The 22,225-nt window shown below is 43.7% G+C and overlaps 1 protein-coding gene across 1 annotated transcript in view; it reads left to right on the top strand.

The window, feature by feature from the left end:
• LOC121537624 (ras-related protein Rab-6B) overlaps positions 1-22,225 on the top strand; it is a 173,370-nt gene that overhangs the window by 124,516 nt on the left and 26,629 nt on the right. Inside the window, exons 5-6 of the mRNA XM_041845208.1 lie at positions 129-240; positions 16,806-16,899. Coding sequence (XP_041701142.1) covers positions 129-240; positions 16,806-16,899 — 206 coding nt within the window. The remainder of the gene's footprint in view (positions 1-128; positions 241-16,805; positions 16,900-22,225) is intronic.

Below are 22,225 nucleotides of genomic sequence, written 5' to 3'. Positions count from 1 at the left end.
GTACTGTATATTGATGTTACACAGTAGGTCTGTATATTTTGTATGCTCAACCATTATTTGGCAAAACTCAACTTTAAACAAGATGATATTTGACCAACTACTCTTTTGCTTCTGCTATTCCTCAACAGATGTGAACTCCTTCCAGCAAACATCCAAATGGATCGATGACGTCAGAACAGAAAGAGGGAGTGATGTCATAATTATGCTAGTTGGCAACAAAACAGACTTGGGAGACAAGAGGTAAGAAGTGTTATATTCAGTCATGATTTCTGGCTGCAGCCTAAATGTGCGTCCCAAATGTCACCCTATGGGCCCTGGTCTAAAGTAGTGCACTATAAAGGGAATAGGGTGTTATTTGGGACGTTTCAAAGCACTGCTCCTGGACTACATTACTTCCTTTAACTGTCCCGATTTCCATGGTTACATCTGGTGCAGCGGTCCGTGTCCAATGTCTCTCTTCTCCCTCTTTGAAAGGTCTTTGGGGTTCCAATCAAACAGAGTTAGTTGCGACACTGTCAGTCTGTCTCTACTCTAATTCAGTGACCTGGTGCTTCGTCACGCCTGAGCAAGTTCCAACTGTGTGTGTGTGTGTGTGTGTGTGTGTGTGTGTGTGTGTGTGTGTGTGTGTGTGTGTGTGTGTGTGTGTGTGTGTGTGTGTGAGGAGAGAGAGAGAGAGAGAGAGAGAGAGAGAGAGAGAGAGAGAGAGAGAGAGAGAGAGAGAGAGAGAGAGAGAGAGAGAGACAGAGAGACAGAGAGACAGAGAGACAGAGAGACAGAGTCACAGAGTCACAGAGCCAGACATTGGAGAAACCCCTTAATGAAGCCAGTACTTCGCTAAAACACGTCTGACCTTCAAGTTGTCGGTCCCAGGTGTTGGTGATTGGCATTGGTGTGAGTTTTAAATGATTATCACCTTCACAGACCATGATATCAAATAGAAAGATCTCACACATCTGTGGTTGTCAAATCAACTTTGCTTTGTCACGTGCGCCGAATACAACAGGTGTAGACCTTACTGTGAAATGCTTACTGACAAGCCCTTAACCAACAATGCAGTTTTAAGAAATAGAGTTAAGAAAATATTTACTAAATAAACTAAAGTAAAAAATTAAATAAAAAGTAACACAGTAAAATAACAATAACAAGGCCATATACAGTCGTTTTTCACTCCACAAATTACTTGTTAACAAACTATAGTTTTGGCAAGTCGGTTAGGACATCTACTTTGTGCACGACACAAGTATTTTTTCCAAAAATTGTTTACAGACACTAATTCCAGTGGGTCAGAAGTTTACATACACAAAGTTGACTGTGCCTTTAAACAGTTTGGACATTTCCAGAAAATGATGATTTGGGTCAATTGGAGGTGTACCTGTGGATGTATTTCAAGGCCTACCTTCAAACTCAGTGCCTCTTTGCTTGACATCATGAGAAAATCAAAAGAAATCAACCAAGACCTCAGAAAAATAAATGTGGACCTCCACAAGTCTGGTTCATCCTTGGGAGCAATTTCAAATGCCTGAAGGTACCATGTTCATCTGTAAAAACAATAGTACGCAAGTATAAACACCATGGGACCACGCAGCCGTCATACCACTCAGGAAGGAGACAAGTTCTGTCTCCTAGAGATGAACTTACTTTGGTGCGAAAAGTGCAAATCAATCCCAGAACAACAGCAAAGGACCTTGGGAAGATGCTGGAGGAAACGGGTACAGAGGTATCTATATCCACAGTAAAACGAGACCTATATCGACATAACCTGAAAGGCCGCTCAGCAAGGAAGAAGCCACTGCTCCAAAACCGCCTTAAAAAAGCCAGACTACGGTTTGCAACTGCACATGGGGACAAATATCTTATTTTTTGGAGAAATGTTCTCTGCTCTGATGAAACAAAAATATAACTGTTTGTCCATAATGACCATCGTTATGTTTTGGAGGAAAAAGGGGATGGCTTGCAAGCCGAAGAACACCATCCCAACCGTGAAGCACGGGGGTGGCAGCATCATGTTGTGGTGGTGCTTTGCTGCAGGGGGGACTGGTGCACTTCACAAAATAGATGGCATCATGAGGAAGGAATATTATGTGGATATATTGAAGCAACATCTCAAGACATCAGTCAGGAAGTTAAAGCTTGGTTGCAAATGGGTCTTCCAAATGGACAATGACCCCAAGCATACTTCCAAAGTTGTGGCAAAATGGGTTAAGGACAACAAAGTCAAGGTATTGGAGTGGCCATCACAAAGCCCTGACCTCAATCCTATAGAAAATGTGTGGGCAGAACTGAAAAAGCGTGTGCAAGCAAGCAGGCCTACAAACCTGACTCAGTTAACCAGCTCTGTCAGGAGGAATGGGCCAAAATTCACCCAACTTATTGTGGAAAGCTTGTGGAAGGCTACCCGAAACGTTTGACCCAAGTTAAACAATTTAAAGGCAATGCTACCAAATACTAATTGAGTGTATGTAAACTTCTGACCCATTGGGAATGTGATGAAAGAAACAAAAGCTGAAATAAATAATTCTCTCTACTATTATTCTGACATTTCACATTCCTAAAATAAAGTGGTGATCCTAACTGACCTAAAACAGGGAATTTTTACTAGGATTAAATGTCAGGAATTGTGAAAAACTGAGTTTAAATGTATTTGGCTAAGGTGTATGTAAACTTCCGACTTCAACTGTACAGGGGCTACCGGTACAGATTCAATGTGTTCAGGTTAGTCGAGGTAATTTGTACATGTAGGTAGGGGTAAAGTGTCTATGCATAGATAATAAACAGCGAGTAGCAGCAGTGTAAAAACAAAGGGGGGGGTCAATGTAAATAGTCCAGGTAGCCATTTCATTAATTGTTCAGCAGTCGTATGGCTTGGGGGTAGAATCTGTTAAGGAGCCTTTTGGACCTAGACTTGGCGCTCCGGTACCGCTTGCCGTGCGGTAGCAGAGAGAACAGTCTAAGACTAGGGTGACTGGAGTCTTTGACAATTCTTTGGGCCTTCATCTGACCACCTGGTATAGAGGTCCTGGATGACAGGAAGCTTGGCCCCAGTGATGTACTGGGCCATATGCACTACCCTCTGTAGCACCTTACGGTCAGATGCCGAGCAATTGCCATACCAGGCGGTGATGCAACCGGTCAGGATGCTCTCGATGGTGCAGCTGTAGAATTCTTTGAGGATCTGGGGACCCATGCCAAATCTTTTAAGTCTCCTGAGGGGGAAAAGGCGTTGTCGTGCCCTCTTCACGACTGTCTTGGTGTGTTTGGACCATGACAGTTTGTTGGTGATGTGGACACCAAGGAACTTGAAACTCTCGCCCCCCTCCACTACAGCCCTGTCGATGTGAATGGGGGCGTGTTCGGCCCTCCTTTTCCTGTAGTCCACAATCAGCTCCTTTGTCTTGCTCATGTTGAGGGAGAGGTTGTTGTCCTGGCACCACACTGCCAGGTCTCTGACCTCCTCCCTGTAGGCTGTCTCATCGTTGTCGGTGATCAGGCCTACCACTGTTGTGTCGTCAGCAAACTTAATGTTGGTGTTGGAGTTGTGCTTGGCCATGCAGTCGTGGGTGAACAGGGAGTACAGGAGGGGACTAAGCACGCACCCCTGAGGGGCCCCCGTGTTGAGGATCAGCTTGGTAGATGTGTTGCTGCCTACCCTCACCACTTGGGGGCGGCCCGTCAGGAAGTTCAGGATCCAGTTGCAGAGGGAGGTGTTTAGTTATGAGCTTTGCGGGCGCTATGGTGTTGAACGCTGAGCTGTAGTCCGGGACAGAGAACAGCCTTCTCACGTAGGCGTTCCTTTTGTACAGGTGTGAAAGGGCAGTGTGGAGTGTGATTGAGATTGCATAATCTGTGGATCTGTTGGGGCAGTATGCGAATTGGTGTGGGTCCAGGGTTTCCGGGATGATGGTGTTGATGTGCGCCGTTACCAGCCTTTCAAAGCACTTCATGTCTATCGACGTGACTGATACGGGTCGGTAGTCATTTAGGCAGGTTACCTTCGCTTTCTTGGGCACAGGAACTACGGTGGTCTGCTTGAAACATGTAGGTATTACAGACTCGGTCATGGAGATGTTGAAAATGTCAGTGAAGACAATTGCCAGTTGGTCAGCGCATGCTCTGAGTACACGTCCTGGTAATCCGTCTGGCCCCGCGGCCTTGTGAATGTTGACCTGTTTAAAGGTCTTGCTCGCATTGGCTACAGAGAGCGTGATCACACAGTCGTCCAGAACAGCCGGTAGGAACCAAAATGCCTTTCATGGGCATGTGTTAAAAAGCTGTAGTAGTTATTTATGGGCAGCATGTCCGCCTATATAGCGGCACTTAGCTGGGTGATTAAAAACAACTTCAGCCTTCTGTGTTTCAGCCACATTCAATTAAACATGAAACATACCGTCAGTCTGCCTCAGTGCCGCTCCCTGCTCTCTGCTCACTGCTTCCCACTGCCTCCTTGACTGTACTGCCCAACAAACCCACTGAACTCAATGAACCGTGAACCCAATGAACCGTGAACCCAATGACACCTCTGCCTGTTACATTTACTTACATACCGTCACAGCCGTGCATAAACCACCGCACACGAAGACTGTGTCATAAATTGCACCCTATTCCCTATATAGTGCACTACTTTTGACCAGGGGTCATAGGCTATATAGGGAATAGGGTGCCATTTGGGATGTAGATCCAGTGTCTTTATTGATCTGGAGAAAGACAGGGAAGGCAGATAAAGTGCTGTGCGAGGCAGTTTCCTGAGTCAGATTGACTGGATCGGCCAATAAACGTTAAAGGAAGGCGGCCATAACGGCAGAGGAAATCTGTTTCAGGCTGTAGGACAGGGGTTAGGTCAGGCTGTAGGACAGGGGTTAGATTAGGCTGTAGGACAGGGGTTAGATTAGGCTGTAGGACAGGGATTAGATCAGGCTGTAGGACAGTGGTTAGATTAGGCTGTAGGACAGGGATTAGATCAGGCTGTAGGACAGGTGTTAGGTCAGGCTGTAGGACAGGCGTTAGGTCAGGCTGTAGGACAGGGGTTAGGTCAGGCTGTAGGACAGGGATTAGATCAGGCTGTAGGACAGGGATTAGGTCAGGCTGTAGGACAGGGATTAGGTCAGGCTGTAGGACAGGGATTAGGTCAGGCTGTAGGACAGGGATTAGGTCAGGCTGTAGGACAGGGATTAGGTCAGGCTGTAGGACAGGGGTTAGGTCAGCTATCTACCACAGGTGAGATATAGGAGCAAAATACTGTTTTGTAGACATGGTGCAGTGTGTTAAGGCTGGTGTGTTGACATGGTGCAGTGTGTTAAGGCTGGTGTGTTGACATGGTGCAGTGTGTTAAGGCTGGTGTGTTGACATGGTGCAGTGTGTTAAGGCTGGTGTGTTGACATGGTGCAGTGTGTTAAGGCTGGTGTGTTGACATGGTGCAGTGTGTTAAGGCTGGTGTGTTGACATGGTGCAGTGTGTTAAGGCTGGTGTGTTGACATGGTGCAGTGTGTTAAGGCTGGTGTGTTGACATGGTGCAGTGTGTTAAGGCTGGTGTGTTGACATGGTGCAGTGTGTTAAGGCTGGTGTGTTGACATGGTGCAGTGTGTTAAGGCTGGTGTGTTGACATGGTGCAGTGTGTTAAGGCTGGTGTGTTGACATGGTGCAGTGTGTTAAGGCTGGTGTGTTGACATGGTGCAGTGTGTTAAGGCTGGTGTGTTGACATGGTGCAGTGTGTTAAGGCTGGTGTGTAGACATGGTGCAGTGTGTTAAGGCTGGTGTGTTGACATGGTGCAGTGTGGTAAGGCTGGTGTGTTGACATGGTGCAGTGTGTTAAGGCTGGTGTGTTGACATGGTGCAGTGTGTTAAGGCTGGTGTGTAGACATGGTGCAGTGTGTTAAGGCTGGTGTGTAGATATGGTGCAGTGTGTTAAGGCTGGTGTGTTGACATGGTGCAGTGTGTTAAGGCTGGTGTGTTGACATGGTGCAGTGTGTTAAGGCTGGTGTGTTGACATGGTGCAGTGTGTTAAGGCTGGTGTGTTGACATGGTGCAGTGTGTTAAGGCTGGTGTGTTGACATGGTGCAGTGTGTTAAGGCTGGTGTGTTGACATGGTGCAGTGTGTTAAGGCTGGTGTGTTGACATGGTGCAGTGTGGTAAGGCTGGTGTGCTGACATGGTGCAGTGTGTTAAGGCTGGTGTGTTGACATGGTGCCGTGTGTTAAGGCTGTTATGTTGACATGGTGCAGTGTGGTAAGGCTGGTGTGCTGACATGGTGCAGTGTGTTAAGGCTGGTGTGTTGACATGGTGCAGTGTGTTAAGGCTGGTGTGTTGACATGGTGCAGTGTGTTAAGGCTGGTGTGCTGACATGTTGCAGTGTGTTAAGGCTGGTGTGTTGACATGGTGCAGTGTGGTAAGGCTGGTGTGTAGACATGGTGCAGTGTGTTAAGGCTGGTGTGTAGATATGGTGCAGTGTGGTAAGGCTGGTGTGTTGACATGGTGCAGTGTGTTAAGGCTGGTGTGTTGACATGGTGCAGTGTGTTAAGGCTGGTGTGTTGACATGGTGCAGTGTGTTAAGGCTGGTGTGTAGACATGGTGCAGTGTGTTAAGGCTGGTGTGTTGACATGGTGCAGTGTGGTAAGGCTGGTGTGTTGACATGGTGCAGTGTGTTAAGGCTGGTGTGTTGACATGGTGCAGTGTGTTAAGGCTGGTGTGTAGACATGGTGCAGTGTGTTAAGGCTGGTGTGTAGATATGGTGCAGTGTGTTAAGGCTGGTGTGTTGACATGGTGCAGTGTGTTAAGGCTGGTGTGTTGACATGGTGCAGTGTGTTAAGGCTGGTGTGTTGACATGGTGCAGTGTGTTAAGGCTGGTGTGTTGACATGGTGCAGTGTGTTAAGGCTGGTGTGTTGACATGGTGCAGTGTGTTAAGGCTGGTGTGTTGACATGGTGCAGTGTGTTAAGGCTGGTGTGTTGACATGGTGCAGTGTGGTAAGGCTGGTGTGCTGACATGGTGCAGTGTGTTAAGGCTGGTGTGTTGACATGGTGCCGTGTGTTAAGGCTGTTATGTTGACATGGTGCAGTGTGGTAAGGCTGGTGTGCTGACATGGTGCAGTGTGTTAAGGCTGGTGTGTTGACATGGTGCAGTGTGTTAAGGCTGGTGTGTTGACATGGTGCAGTGTGTTAAGGCTGGTGTGCTGACATGTTGCAGTGTGTTAAGGCTGGTGTGTTGACATGGTGCAGTGTGGTAAGGCTGGTGTGTAGACATGGTGCAGTGTGTTAAGGCTGGTGTGTAGATATGGTGCAGTGTGGTAAGGCTGGTGTGTTGACATGGTGCAGTGTGTTAAGGCTGGTGTGTTGACATGGTGCAGTGTGTTAAGGCTGGTGTGTTGACATGGTGCAGTGTGGTAAGGCTGGTGTGCTGACATGGTGCAGTGTGTTAAGGCTGGTGTGTTGACATGGTGCAGTGTGTTAAGGCTGTTATGTTGACATGGTGCAGTGTGGTAAGGCTGGTGTGCTGACATGGTGCAGTGTGTTAAGGCTGGTGTGTTGACATGGTGCAGTGTGTTAAGGCTGGTGTGTTGACATGGTGCAGTGTGTTAAGGCTGGTGTGCTGACATGGTGCAGTGTGTTAAGGCTGGTGTGTTGACATGGTGCAGTGTGGTAAGGCTGGTGTGTAGACATGGTGCAGTGTGTTAAGGCTGGTGTGTAGATATGGTGCAGTGTGGTAAGGCTGGTGTGTTGACATGGTGCAGTGTGTTAAGGCTGGTGTGTAGACATGGTGCAGTGTGTTAAGGCTGGTGTGTTGACATGGTGCAGTGTGTTAAGGCTGGTGTGTTGACATGGTGTAGTGTGTTAAGGCTGGTGTGTAGACATGGTGCAGTGTGTTAAGGCTGGTGTGTAGACATGGTGCAGTGTGTTAAGGCTGGTGTGTTGACATGGTGCAGTGTGTTAAGGCTGGTGTGTTGACATGGTGCAGTGTGGTAAGGCTGGGGTGTTGACATGGTGCAGTGTGTTAAGGCTGGTGTGTTGACATGGTGCAGTGTGTTAAGGCTGGTGTGTTGACATGGTGCAGTGTGTTAACATTTACATTTACGTCATTTAGCAGACGTTAAGGCTGGTGTGTTGACATGGTGCAGTGTGGTAAGGCTGGGGTGTTGACATGGTGCAGTGTGTTAAGGCTGGTGTGTTGACATGGTGCAGTGTGGTAAGGCTGGGGTGTTGACATGGTGCAGTGTGTTAAGGCTGGTGTGTTGACATGGTGCAGTGTGTTAAGGCTGGTGTGTTGACATGGTGCAGTGTGTTAAGGCTGGTGTGTTGACATGGTGCAGTGTGTTAAGGCTGGTGTGTAGACATGGTGCAGTGTGTTAAGGCTGGTGTGTTGACATGGTGCAGTGTGTTAAGGCTGGTGTGTTGACATGGTGCAGTGTGTTAAGGCTGGTGTGTAGACATGGTGCAGTGTGTTAAGGCTGGTGTGTAGACATGGTGCAGTGTGTTAAGGCTGGTGTGTAGACATGGTGCAGTGTGTTAAGGCTGGTGTGTAGACATGGTGCAGTGTGTTAAGGCTGGTGTGTTGACATGGTGCAGTGTGTTAAGGCTGGTGTGTTGACATGGTGCAGTGTGTTAAGGCTGGTGTGTTGACATGGTGCAGTGTGTTAAGGCTGGTGTGTTGACATGGTGCAGTGTGTTAAGGCTGGTGTGTAGACATGGTGCAGTGTGTTAAGGCTGGTGTGTAGACATGGTGCAATGTGTTAAGGCTGGTGTGTTGACATGGTGCAGTGTGGTAAGGCTGGTGTGTTGACATGGTGCAGTGTGTTAAGGCTGGTGTGTTGACATGGTGCAGTGTGTTAACATTTACATTTACGTCATTTAGCAGACGTTAAGGCTGGTGTGTTGACATGGTGCAGTGTGGTAAGGCTGGGGTGTTGACATGGTGCAGTGTGTTAAGGCTGGTGTGTTGACATGGTGCAGTGTGGTAAGGCTGGGGTGTTGACATGGTGCAGTGTGTTAAGGCTGGTGTGTTGACATGGTGCAGTGTGTTAAGGCTGGTGTGTTGACATGGTGCAGTGTGTTAAGGCTGGTGTGTAGACATGGTGCAGTGTGTTAAGGCTGGTGTGTAGACATGGTGCAGTGTGTTAAGGCTGGTGTGTAGACATGGTGCAGTGTGTTAAGGCTGGTGTGTAGACATGGTGCAGTGTGTTAAGGCTGGTGTGTAGACATGGTGCAGTGTGTTAAGGCTGGTGTGTTGACATGGTGCAGTGTGTTAAGGCTGGTGTGTTGACATGGTGCAGTGTGTTAAGGCTGGTGTGTTGACATGGTGCAGTGTGGTAAGGCTGGTGTGTTGACATGGTGCAGTGTGTTAAGGCTGGTGTGTTGACATGGTGCAGTGTGGTAAGGCTGGTGTGACTGGCCTGGCCTTAGAGTCAGAGCAGACCAGACATGGACACAGGCAGTTTGTGACTGGCTGTACTGCTTGTCACTTAAGGTAGATTTATATATGGCCGACTAGGGCTGATTTGTCTGTTATACGGATTGGATATATTTCAATTTGATTCTGAGTAGTATGGTTACTATATGTCGGTATTTCTTATAAGCTCTTTGAACACATTAGTTTTCACTGTGATGAAGCACAGATAATTGTATTCCTTACCTGTTAAGATCAGCAATGAATGTAGCAGATAGTCCTGGGCCCTGTTTCCCAAACGCATCTTAAGGCTAAGTTCATTGTTAGAACCTTCGTAGGAGCATCATTAAATCTCTGAACTGTTTCCCAAAACCATCGTTAATAGCGTTGCACTTGAAAAAACGCTCTGAATCTAACGCCTGCTTCAGACCACTCGTAGAACGGCTAGGTGCGTTGTTAGATGCTTTTTCTGCCCTCCCGCTGTCACTTTGTACACAGAAGATCTCTGCTAAACATAGAATCAAATTGGTTTATCTGTCTCTCTGTGGCCGCCGATAACTTCAGAAACAAAGTTGACTACAAATACAAAAGTTGGTAATGTCTTTGCAATTGATACAAACAAGCCATATATAAAAAGATGCTTCAAATGAAAACCGAAATGACTGCATTAAAATATAAACAGTAGGCTATAGGCCTAAATACATTTCATGTTCAATCAATTGAGTTCTATTTTGCTACCTGTAGGCTACTGTCTGTAATTATATTTCATGATGTTCATGTAGCCCAACGTGCGCAACGATGTGCCAAATCAGTGATTTAGTGCATTTAGTATAAACCGCCTCAATATTTGCAGCCGTAGGTGATAATATCTCTCTAGAAGCTGATCATTATTATTATTATTATATTATCCGTCGTCAATATTATTAAATAATTGAACACATTTTAAGGAAAGATTTGAATGGAGAAAGCTGACGGCAGAGGCTGATTTTTCATCTCTACTTGAACGTTTAACCCTATTCTCAACCGGCTGGTAGAGCATATTGACGGAGCATATTGACGGAGCATATTGACGGAGCATGTTGACAGTGCATCAATTTACATAATTATTATCCTTCTGGGTTGCTGCAGTTTCGTGTTGTGGCAGTCTAACTCTGCCCACTCAGAGGGCTGTAAGAACACTCAAAATCACTCACCAAAGATAAAAGGCAGGAATTCAGTTGGTGAGCAATGAATATTGCGTCATTCCTGTTAGAAGACCTTGAAGAGTAGGAATATGTAAATATATTGTTAAAATGTAAAAACAACCAGGCGGTTTATATGTCAGTAAAAGTATGGTGGACTAAGATTAGGGTAAGGACATTTTCTGTTAAAAATACTTTGGTGAAAATATGACTGAATTGTTGACAAGACACTATATTATGTAGCATAAACTACCAGTCAAAAGTTTGGACACACCTACTCATTCAAGGGTCTTTATTTTTACTATTTTTTGCATTGTAGAATAATATTGAAGACAGCAAAACTATGAAATAACACATATGGAATCATGTAGTAACCAAAAAGTGTTAAACAAATCAAAGTATATTTTGAGATTCTTCAAAGTAGCCACCCTTTGCCTTGATGACAGCTTTGCACACACTTGGCATTCTCTCAACCAGCTTCACCTGGAATGCTCTTCCAACTATCTTGAAGGAGTTCCCACATATCCTGAGCACTTGTTGGCTGCTTTTCCTTCACTCTGAGTTCCGACTCATCCCAAACCATCTCAATTGGGTTGAGGTCGGGGGATTGTGGAGGCCAGGTATTCTGATGCAGCACTCCATCACTCTCCTTCTTGGTAAAATAGCCCTTACACAGCCTGGAGGTGTGTTGGGTCATTGTCCTGTTGAAAAACAAATTATAGTCCCACTAAGCCCAAACCAGATGGGATGGCGAATCGCTGTAGAATGCTGTGGTAGCCATGCTGGTTAAGTGTGACTTGAATTCTAAATAAATCACAGACAGTGTCACCAGCAAAGCACCCCCACACCATAACACCTTCTCCTCCATGCTTTACGGTGGGAAAAACACATGCAGAGATCATCCGTTCACCCACACCACGTCTCACAAAGACAAGGCGGTTGGAACCCAAAATCTCCAATTTGGACTCCAGACCAAAGGACACATTTCCACCGATCTAATGTCCGTTGCTCGTGTTTCTTGGCCCAAGCAAGTCTCTTCTTCTTATTGGTGTACTTTAGTAGTGGTTTATTTGCAGCAATTCGACCATGAAGGCCTGATTCACACAGTCTCCTCTGAACAGTTGATGTTGATGTTGAGATGTGTCTGTTACTTGAACTCTGTGAAGCATTTATTTGGGCTGCGATTTCTGAGGCTGGTAAATTCGAATGAACTTATCCTCTGCAGCAGAGGTAACTCTGGGTCTTCCATTCCCGTCACGGTCCTCATGAGAGCCAGTTTCATCATAGCGCTTGATGGTTTTTGCGACTGCACTTGAAGAAATGTTCCGTATTGACTGACCTTCATGTCTTAAAGTAATGATGGACTGTCGTTTCTCTTTGCTTATTTGAGCTGTTCTTGCCATAATATGGACTTGGTATTTTACCAAATAGGGCTATCTTCTGTATACCACCCCAACCTTGTCACAACACAACTGATTGGCTCAAACGCATTAAAAAGGAAAGAAATTCCACAAATTAACTTTTAAGAAGACACACCTGTTTATTGAAATGCATTCCAGGTGACTACCTCATGAAGCTGGTTGAGAGAATGCCAAGAGTGTGCAAAGCTGTCATCAAGGCAAAGGGTGGCTATTTGAAGAATCTCATATCTCAAATATATTTTGATTTGTTTAACACTTTTTTGGTTACTACATGATTCCATGTGTGTTATTTCATAGTTTTGATGTCTTCACTATTATTCTACAATGTAGAAAATAGTAAAAATAAAGAAAAAACCCTTTTCATGTCCATCGGGTAAATTAATTAATATTCAGTCTAAAGGTTGCATATAAAATAATGCCTATAATAGACATTTATTAACTCAAAATGTAGTCTGACACATGATTGAAGAACCTAGATCATTGCACACACTGAAATTTGACTTCAGTCCTCATTCAACAATGCTTACCCACCTCTTTAAGGAATACCTGGGATAGGATAAAGTAATCCTTCTACCCCCCCATTAAAAAAATTAAAAAATTAAAAAATATATATTGTAAAGTGGCTATCCCACTGGCTATAGGGTGAATGCACCAATTTGTAAGTCGCTCTGGATAAGAGCGTCTGCTAAATGACGTAAATGTAAATGTAAATGTATGAAAGCCATTGAAGCAGACCTAAAGTAATTTATGTAATATTTTTTAGATTAGTAAAAATGCTATGCAAATTGACATTCTAACGTGGCTCTCTTTCGCTTGGTAGAACTCTGTTATTTCCAAATTAAACATCAAGTTTAGAAAAAAATTATTGGAGTTCTTATTTAAGTTGTTAGTAATAGGATTGTAAGGTTAAATACTTTTATTTAATGCCTTTATGCACAAATATTGATATGATAACCATCAAATTGAAGTAAACTTGGAGTCACGCGATGGTGTGCGATGCTCCCAACTACGACTCAGTAAGGCATGCAGTTTAACTTCACAGGGTGGTGAAAGTGCACGGTGTTGAGTTTGATGCTCCTTTCCAATAAATATCGAGATTCTTATTCTGGTGAGATGCTGATCGATCCTTGGCTGCTTTTTGACAAATAAAAATAATCCATCTCTTATCCATAATAATCTCATCATATAGACTAGCCGACCCTCACTGTATCTGTGAGCTGTTGGAAAGACCACACATGCCAAGACCAGAGTGGGCACATTTGCTATTTAACACAACAGTTTTTGTGACAAAACTATCGGTAGAGTTGAAAATGCGATTTTTTATTTGGGACATGAAATTCTTAAGCGAAAAAGTACCTTTCATGTGCGCTACTTCATCACTGCTTTTTATCTGAAACAAGTCCGTTCAGTGGAAACACCACTGGTGGGACAATGCGCATATTTTCTTTATGCAGATTTTAGAATATTCACATGAAAATCTGTCGCCAATTGGATGGAAACCTAGCTCCAGTCTTTATACTCCAGTATTTGTTTTATTCTTATGACTGTTCAGTTCCCCCTTCCCTCCCCTCCCTGAATCCTCAGTTCCCCCTTCCCTCCCCTCCCCTCCCTGGATCCCCAGTTCCCCCTCCCTGAATCCTCAGTTCCTCCCTCCCTCCCCTCCCTGAATCCTCAGATCCCCCCTCCCTCCCTCCCCTCCCTGAATCCTCAGTTCCCCCCTCCCTCCCCTCCCTAAATCCTTAGTTCCCCCCTCCTCCCCTCCCTGGATCCCCAGTTCCCCCCTCCCTCCCCTCCCTGGATCCCCCAGTTTCCCCTCCCTGAATCCTCAGATCCCCCTCCCTCCCTCCCCTCCCTGAATCCTCAGTTCCTCCCTCCCTCCCCTCCCTGAATCCTCATCTTGACTAAGAATAGATTTAAGAATGCATTTAAGTTACAGTAGCTTGTTATGAATGTTTTGCACAGAACAGCTCTTCTAAACCCTCAGAGGACATGCATGCTCTCCTCTCTCAGCATGCTCTCCTCTCTCAGCATAGTAACTACAGACTGGGACTGCGTCCTAAATGACATGCTATTCCTTACATAGCGCACTACTTTTGACCCGGGTTTCCCATTTGGGATGCAGCCAGGCTGTGCTGTGCTGAGGAGAGCGAAGAAGCTGGTATTGTAGCACAGTGGGTTTAGCTACCAGGCTGCCTAGTGATCAAAATTGGTTGAAAATATATTTTTTTTTTAAACATCTTTCCATCCAAAAACGTATTTTCAATGTCTTTTCAATGTCTACTGTAGACCATCATTGGAAAACAGTGTGTTTTAATTAGGGCTGTCAAAAATAGCGCGTTAACGACGTTAATTAGTTGTTTGCTGTTAATTACGTCAATTTTTTTAACGCATTTCACGCATGCGCAGTGTGACAAATTATTCAGGTCAGGAAAGTGGTTGGGAGCTAGAGGCGAGATGGAGCAAGGTGAGCAAAGTGGGCCTATTGACGGATTCAAATATAAAAAGAATGATGATGGTACAGTTAACAAGTACAAGGTTATTTGCAAGATTTGTAAGAAGGAGTTTCAATTTCACCCGGAGCTGTTCAAGCTTGAAGTACCATGTCAACGCCAAACATGCGTTTGCTGGGCCGTCAGATTCAGCAAGTGGTTTGCGCCAGACCACGCTGAATGTTTGCAGGCAATTAACAAAATCAACCTCAGATAATTTGACCAACACAATAGCAAAATGGATTGCAAAGGATTGTAGACCCATTAGCATTGTAGAAGACTCAGGTTTCCTTGATGTTTTGCAAGTGGCGTCTCAAGACTCATTCTATAAGCCACCGTCAAGAGCCACAGCCAAAGACAAATATTATAGTGTGTAGTATGTTTCAGCTTGATTTAAAACACCATTATTTGGCTGTGTTAATAAACAGACATAATATGAAAATTATGTATCTGTGTCCTGTTATTTATCTTTTTGGTATGCATTTCAGAAAAAAATTGTTAGGATTCAGGTGTAATTGCAAATAGTGATTAATCATGATTAATCCACTGAAAATTCTGATTAATTTGATTAAAAATTTTAATCATTTGACAGCCCTAGTTTTAATACATTATTTGGTGACGTGAATATACAATGGGATCCAAAATTACTGGCACCCCTGACTGGCAATGCACAAACAATAATTTAAAAAATTTAACAATATAATTATAGAGATAACTAAAAATACCAACACGTGAGAAATACTGTACTTTATTAATATTTCAATGGAACCAACCAAAATCATACAATTATTTAATACAAAATAAATGTCACCAAAATCAAGGTTTCATAATTATTGGCACTCCTCATTTAGTACTTAGTGTAACCACCTCTGGCAAGGATAACAGCATGGAGTCTTTTCCTGTAATGTTTGACAAGGTTAAGGAACACATCTGGAGGGATTTTGGACCATTCCTCTATGCAGATCCTTTCAAGATCCTTCACATTCTTGGGTTTGCGCTTAAACATCACTGTTTAAACCCCAAAACATCACTGACCCACCACCATATTTCACTGTGGGTATGAGGTGCCTCTCCTTGTTTGCATCTCTGTTTCGACGCCAAACATTCCGATGCTGTATCTGACCAAAACTTTCAATTTTGGTCTCATCTGACCAGAGCACCTTCTTCCAGTCATAATTTAAATGACGTTTGGCAAACTCCAAGCGTTTGTGTCTGTGTCTTGGGGTAAGAAAGGGCTTTCTTCTTGCAACCCTTCCAAAGAGCCTGTGGTTGTGGAGGTGGCGTCTGATGGTGCTTTTTGAAACCTGGTGACCCCAAGACGCCACCAAGGCCTGCAATACTTTCACAGTGATTCTTGGGGATTTTGATGCTTCTCTCACCATCCTCCTCCCTCCCTATCCTGGGGGGCAAAATGCATTTGCGTCCTCTACCCGTGAGGCTTTCAACTGTTCCATTTCTTTTTAATTTTTTAATAATTGCCCTGACAGTGCTCAGTGGTATATTCAATCGTTTGTGGATCTTCTTGTAGCCATGACCAGATTTATGAAGGTCTACGACCATCTGTCTCTTTTGAACTGCCAGTTCTTTTGTTTTCTTCATGGTGTTGGATGACAAAGGGATATTGCATGGGTGTTACCTCATTTTATACCCTAGTGAAACAGGAAGTGATGTAATGGCTCAATATAGTTCCTTAAGACTTAGACTTAAATAAGTGGAATTTAATTCCTGGTTTAATTTTGGTAGATGTTATTTACAATAATCTTTAAGGGTGCCATTCATTGTAAAACCTTGATTTGGAGGACATTGATTTTTAATTAAATCAATAAATTATTTTGGTGGGTTCCATTGGAACGTTAATAAAGTACAGTATTTCTCACATGTTGGTATTTTGAGTTTCTCTCTATAATGATATTGTTTATATATATTTTTAAGTATTGTTTGTGCATTGCCAGTCAGGGGTGCCAGTCATTTTGGAGCCCACTGTATATAGCATAGTTATTTTTTAATGTTTCACTATTTTTATTTTTATGAAATGTACTGAGGAGGATGGTCCTCCCCTTCCTCCTCTGAGGAGCCTCCGCTGGTGAAGACTACCTCCCTGTTAAATGTCATCATGATATGATAAATGATGATAACTAATAACTATGATAACTCAACCTAATATTCTTTGCATAATTATCTTGAAAGATAAGATTCTGCATGTAAACCAAGAGAATCTGTTCGGGACTGAATGGGATGTGTAGGACTGCAGCAGTAGTCCCAGTGTTTGGTTTTGTCCGTCACTGCTTATTTAAGATGTCCTTCAGTCAGTGGTTTAATGTGGATTCCTGTCCTCCCCCCCCCCCAGGCAGATCACCATAGAGGAAGGAGAACAGCGGGCCAAGGAGCTCAGCGTCATGTTTATTGAGACCAGCGCCAAGACAGGCTACAACGTCAAACAGGTCAGTATTTATTGACGCCAGCGCCAAGACAGGCTACAACGAGAGAGAGAGAGATCAATTGTACATGGTTGTACAATGGTCTATGAATGACACAGGCGAGCCAGCAGAGTAAACAGTTGGGTGTTTAGAAACATATTATATTCTCTTTGTTTATCAGTTATGCTCTGCTCTGGTCATTTGTTCCATTAGTCTGAAGTAAAGCAGAAGAATGGGCCATGTGTTTGCATCATTTTACATTTTTGTCATTTAGCAGACGCTCTTATCCAGACGCTCTTATACAGTTAGTGAATGAATACATTTTTCATATATACACATATTTTTTCACAGACGCAATATACTGTTAGCTTGTCTTTATCAAACCATTTATTGACTATACAGACTGATCTTGTATCGAGAGAGGTAGAGAGAGAGAGAGAGAGAGAGAGAGAGAGAGAGAGAGAGAGAGAGAGAGAGAGAGAGAGAGAGAGAGAGAGAGAGAGAGAGTAGTGTTGAAACCTACCAAAAAAACAATTAGGAAACAACTAATTCAATCCCTTTTAGACAACTTCCTGGACAAAACGTTCCACTGTAATAGTGAAGGTGTAAACTTGGCAGTAGAAAACCTAAACAGTATATTTGACCTCTCAGCTTCCCTATCAAATCTAAAAATCTCTAACAGAAAAGTAATAACAGTGATAAATGGTTTGATGAAGAATGCAAAAACCTAAGAAAGAAATTGAGAAACCTATCCAACCAAAAACATAGAGACCCAGAAAACCTGAGCCTACGCCTTCACTATCGTGAATCACTAAAACAATACAGAAATACACTACGGAAAAAGAAGGAACAGCATGTCAGAAATCAGCTCAATGTAATTGAAGAATCCATAGACTCTAACCACTTCTGGGAAAATTGGAAAACACTAAACAAACAACAACACGAAGAGCTATCTATCCAAAACTGAGATGTATGGGTAAACCACTTCTCCAATCTTTTTGGCCCTATAACAGAGAACAAACAGCAAAAAAATATACATGATCAAATGCAAATCTTAGAATCAACTATTAAAGACTACCAGAACCCACTGGATTCTCCAATTACATTGAATGAACTACAGGACAAAATACAAACCCTCCAACCCAAAAAGTCCTGTGGTGTTCATGGTATCCTCAATGAAATGATAAAATATACAGACCACAAATTTCAATTAGCTATACTTAAACTCTTTAACATCATCCTTAGCTCTGGCATCTTCCCCAATATTTGGAACCAAGGACTGATCACCCCAATCCACAAAAGTGGAGACAAATTTGACCCCAATAACTACCGTGGGATATGCGTCATCAGCAACCTTGGGAAAATCCTCTGCATTATCATTAACAGCAGACTAGTTCATTTCCTCAGGGAAAACAATGTACTGAGCAAATGTCAAATTGGCTTTTTACCAAATTACCGTACGACAGACCACGTATTCACCCTGCACACCCTAATTGACAAACAAACAAACAAAACAAAGGCAAAGTCTTCTCATGCTTTGTTGATTTCAAAAAAGCTTTTGACTCAATTTGGCATGAGGGTCTGCTATACAAATTGATTGAAAGTGGGGTTGGGGGGAAAACATACGACATTATAAAATCCATGTACACAAACAACAAGTGTGCGGTTAAAATTGGCAAAAAACACACACATTTCTTTCCACAGGGCCGTGGGGTGAGACAGGGATGCAGTTTAAGCTCCACCCTCTTCAACATATATATCAACGAATTGGCGAGGGCACTAGAACAGTCTGCAGCACCCGGCCTCACCCTACTAGAATCTGAAGTCAAATGTCTTCTGTTTGCTGATGATCTGGTGCTTCTGTCACCAACCAAGGAGGGCCTACAGCAGCACCTAGATCTTCTGCACAGATTCTGTCAGACCTGGGCCCTGACAGTAAATCTCAGTAAGACAAAAATAATGGTGTTCCAAAAAGGTCCAGTTGCCAGGACCACAAATACAAATTCCATCTAGACACCGTTGCCCTAGAGCACACAAAAAAACTATACATACCTCGGCCTAAACATCAGCGCCACAGGTAACTTCCACAAAGCTGTGAACGATCTGAGAGACAAGGCAAGAAGGGCCTTCTATGCCATCAAAAGGAACATAAAATTTGACATACCAATTAGGATCTGGCTAAAAATACTTGAATCAGTTATAGAACCCATTGCCCTTTATAGTTCTGAGGTCTGGGGTCTGCTCACCAACCAAGAATTCACAAAATGGGACAAACACCAAATTGAGACTCTGCATGCAGAATTCTGCAAAAACATCCTCCGTGTACAACGTAAAACACCAAATAATGCATGCAGAGCAGAATTAGGCCAATACCCGCTAATTATCAAAATCCAGAAAGAGCCGTTAAATTCTATAACCACTTAAAAGGAAGCGATTCCCAAACCTTCCATAACAAAGCCATCACCTACAGAGAGATGAACTTGGAGAAGAGTCCCCTAAGTAAGCTTGTCCTGGGGCTCTGTTCACAAACACAAACAGACCCCACACAGCCCCAGGACAACAACAACAACAACAACACAATTAGACCCAACCAAATCATGAGAAAACAAAAAGAGAATTACTTGACACATTGGAAAGAACAAACAAAAAAACAGAGCAAACTAGAATGCTATTTGGCCCTAAACAGAGAGTACACAGTGGCAGAATACCTGACCACTGTGACTGACCCAAACTTAAGGAAAGCTTTGTCTATGTACAGACTCAGTGAGCATAGCCTTGCTATTGAGAAAGGCCGCCGTAGGCAGAACTGGCTCTCAAGAGAAGACAGGCTATGTGCACACTGCCCACAAAATGAGGTGGAAACTGAGCTGCACTTCCTAACCTCCTGCCAAATGTATGACCATATTAGAGACACATATTTCCCTCAGATTACAGCGATCCACAAAGAATTCGAAAACAAACCCAATTTTGATAAACTCCCTTATCTACTGGGTGAAAAACCACAGTGTGCCATCACAGCTGCAAGATTTGTGACCTGTTGCCACAAGAAAAGGGCAACCAGTGAAGAACAAACACCATTGTAAATACAACCCATATTTATGTTTATTTATTTTCCCATTTGTACTTTAACTATTTGCACATTGTTACAACACTGTATATATACATAATATGACATTTGAAATGTCTTTATTCTTTTGGAACTTCTGAGTGTAATGTTTACTGTTAATATTTATTGTTTATTTCACTTTTGTTTACTATCTACTTCACTTGCTTTGGCAATGTTAACATACGTTTCCCATGCCAATAAAGCCCTTAAATTGAAAATGAATTGAAATTAAAAGAGAGAGAGAGAGAGAGAGAGAGAGAGAGAGAGAGAGAGATGGAGGAGAGAGAGAGAGAGAGAGAGAGAGAGAGAGAGAGAGAGAGAGAGAGAGAGAGAGAGAGAGAGAGAGGAGAGAGATGGAGGAGAGAGAGAGAGGAGAGAGAGAGAGAGAGAGATGGAGGAGAGAGAGAGAGAGAGAGAGAGAGAGAGAGAGAGAGAGAGAGAGAGATGGAGGAGATAGAGAGAGAGAGAGAGAGAGAGAGGAGAGAGATGGAGGAGAGATAGAGAGAGAGAGAGAGAGAGAGAGAGAGAGAGATTCACCATTTGAGAGGTATTACATGTTGTCTCTCCTAACTGACCACATTTGACCGTACCGCGTTTATGGACCTCTGTCTTAGCCGCTGTCAAACAACAATAACTTCAAATCAAATCAAATGTTATTTGTCACATGCTTGGTAAACAACCGGTGTGGACTAACCGTGAAATGCCTACTAACGGGCCCTTTCCAACAACGCAGAGAGAAAGACAATAGAGAAATAATTGAAAAGTAATAACACATAATAATAAAAGTAATATTAAATACACAAAGAGTAACGATAACTTGGCTATATACAGGGAGTACCAGTACTGAGTCGATCTGTGGGGGTACGAGGTAATTGAGGTAGATATGTGCATATAACTAGGAATAAAGTCCCAGATAGTAAACAGTAACAGCAGTATAGGTGATGAGACAAAAAAGTTGTAGATAGTCTGGGTAGCTACAGTATTTGGTTAACTATTTAATTAAATATTTATCAGTCTTATGGCTTGGGGGTAGAAGCTGTTCAGGGTCCCGTTGGTTCCAGACTTCGGTGCATCGGTACCGCTTGCCGTGCGGTAGCAGAGAGAACAGTCTATGACTTGGGTGGCTGGAGTTTTTTGACATTTTGTAGGGCCTTCTTGAAGGCATTTAACCACATTGCACTGTTTTCTGTTGCTCCTGGTCTAATGGCTGCCTGTTCCATATATTCATGTCCAGGATGCATGTGTTTCATGATCCAAAATGAAACCAACAAGGCCTGGGACGTGTTTGTGCTGTTTGATACCTCTATAAGAGATAGAGGGGATCCACGCCCAGGAATAGAGATGAGCGTGTTACTGGGAAACGTTATGCTGTGAGTCCCAAATGGCACCCTATTCCCTATATAGTGCACTACTTTTGACCAGAGAATGACACCCTATTCCCTATATAGTGCACTACTTTTGACCAGAGAATGGCACCCTATTCCCTATATAGTGCACTACTTTTGAGCTCAAAGGGCTCTTCAGCTCTCTGCCCCACTTATTGCAGAACCTCTGACCCTATATTTGTAACTTTTGTTTCTGGTGTCTTCCTTAAGATCTGGAGAGCGGCACAAGTCCTCCCCCTTCTGACTTTGATAACTAACATCCATTTCCCAAATTATCTTGCCTTTCCAAAACTTTCAGCTAAGAATTTTTTTTTTAACTTCTCACTCTATTGTTAATGTGCACCAATCCGGTTTTAGACCTGGACGTAGTTTCAGCTGCTACACTTGTTTAAGATGATGTGTTAAATGGCTTTAGATCTTTAAAATATTTGTGCTGCCTTATTTTCTAGACCTTTCCAAGACCATCACATTCTTATTCAAAAGGTTGAAATAGGTGGACGGAGATGGCAGATAGTGTAAGCATCTGCCTCTGGTGCCAAAGGTTGCATGTTCAAATCTAGTGATAGAAAGTTGATTTGGTCTACCGAGTGGCGCAGCAGTCTAAGGCGGTGCTTGAGGCGTCACTACAAGCCTGGGTTCGATCCCGGGCTGCGACCGGGAGACCCATGAGGCGGCACGCAATTGGCCCAGCGTCATCTGGGTTAGGGAGGGTTTGGCCGGCCGGGATGTCCTTGTCCCGTTCTAGCGACTCCTGTGGCGGGGCTGGGAGCAAGCCAGTTGTACGGTGTCTCCTCCGACACATTGGTGCGGCTGCTTTCCAGTTAAGTGAGCAGTGTGTCAAGAAGCAGTGCGGCAGGGC

The sequence above is a fragment of the Coregonus clupeaformis genome, chromosome 11 (assembly GCF_020615455.1).
Source record: "Coregonus clupeaformis isolate EN_2021a chromosome 11, ASM2061545v1, whole genome shotgun sequence".
NCBI classification, from domain to species: Eukaryota; Metazoa; Chordata; class Actinopteri; order Salmoniformes; family Salmonidae; genus Coregonus; species Coregonus clupeaformis.
This window is presented reverse-complemented; position numbering and strand designations above follow the sequence as displayed.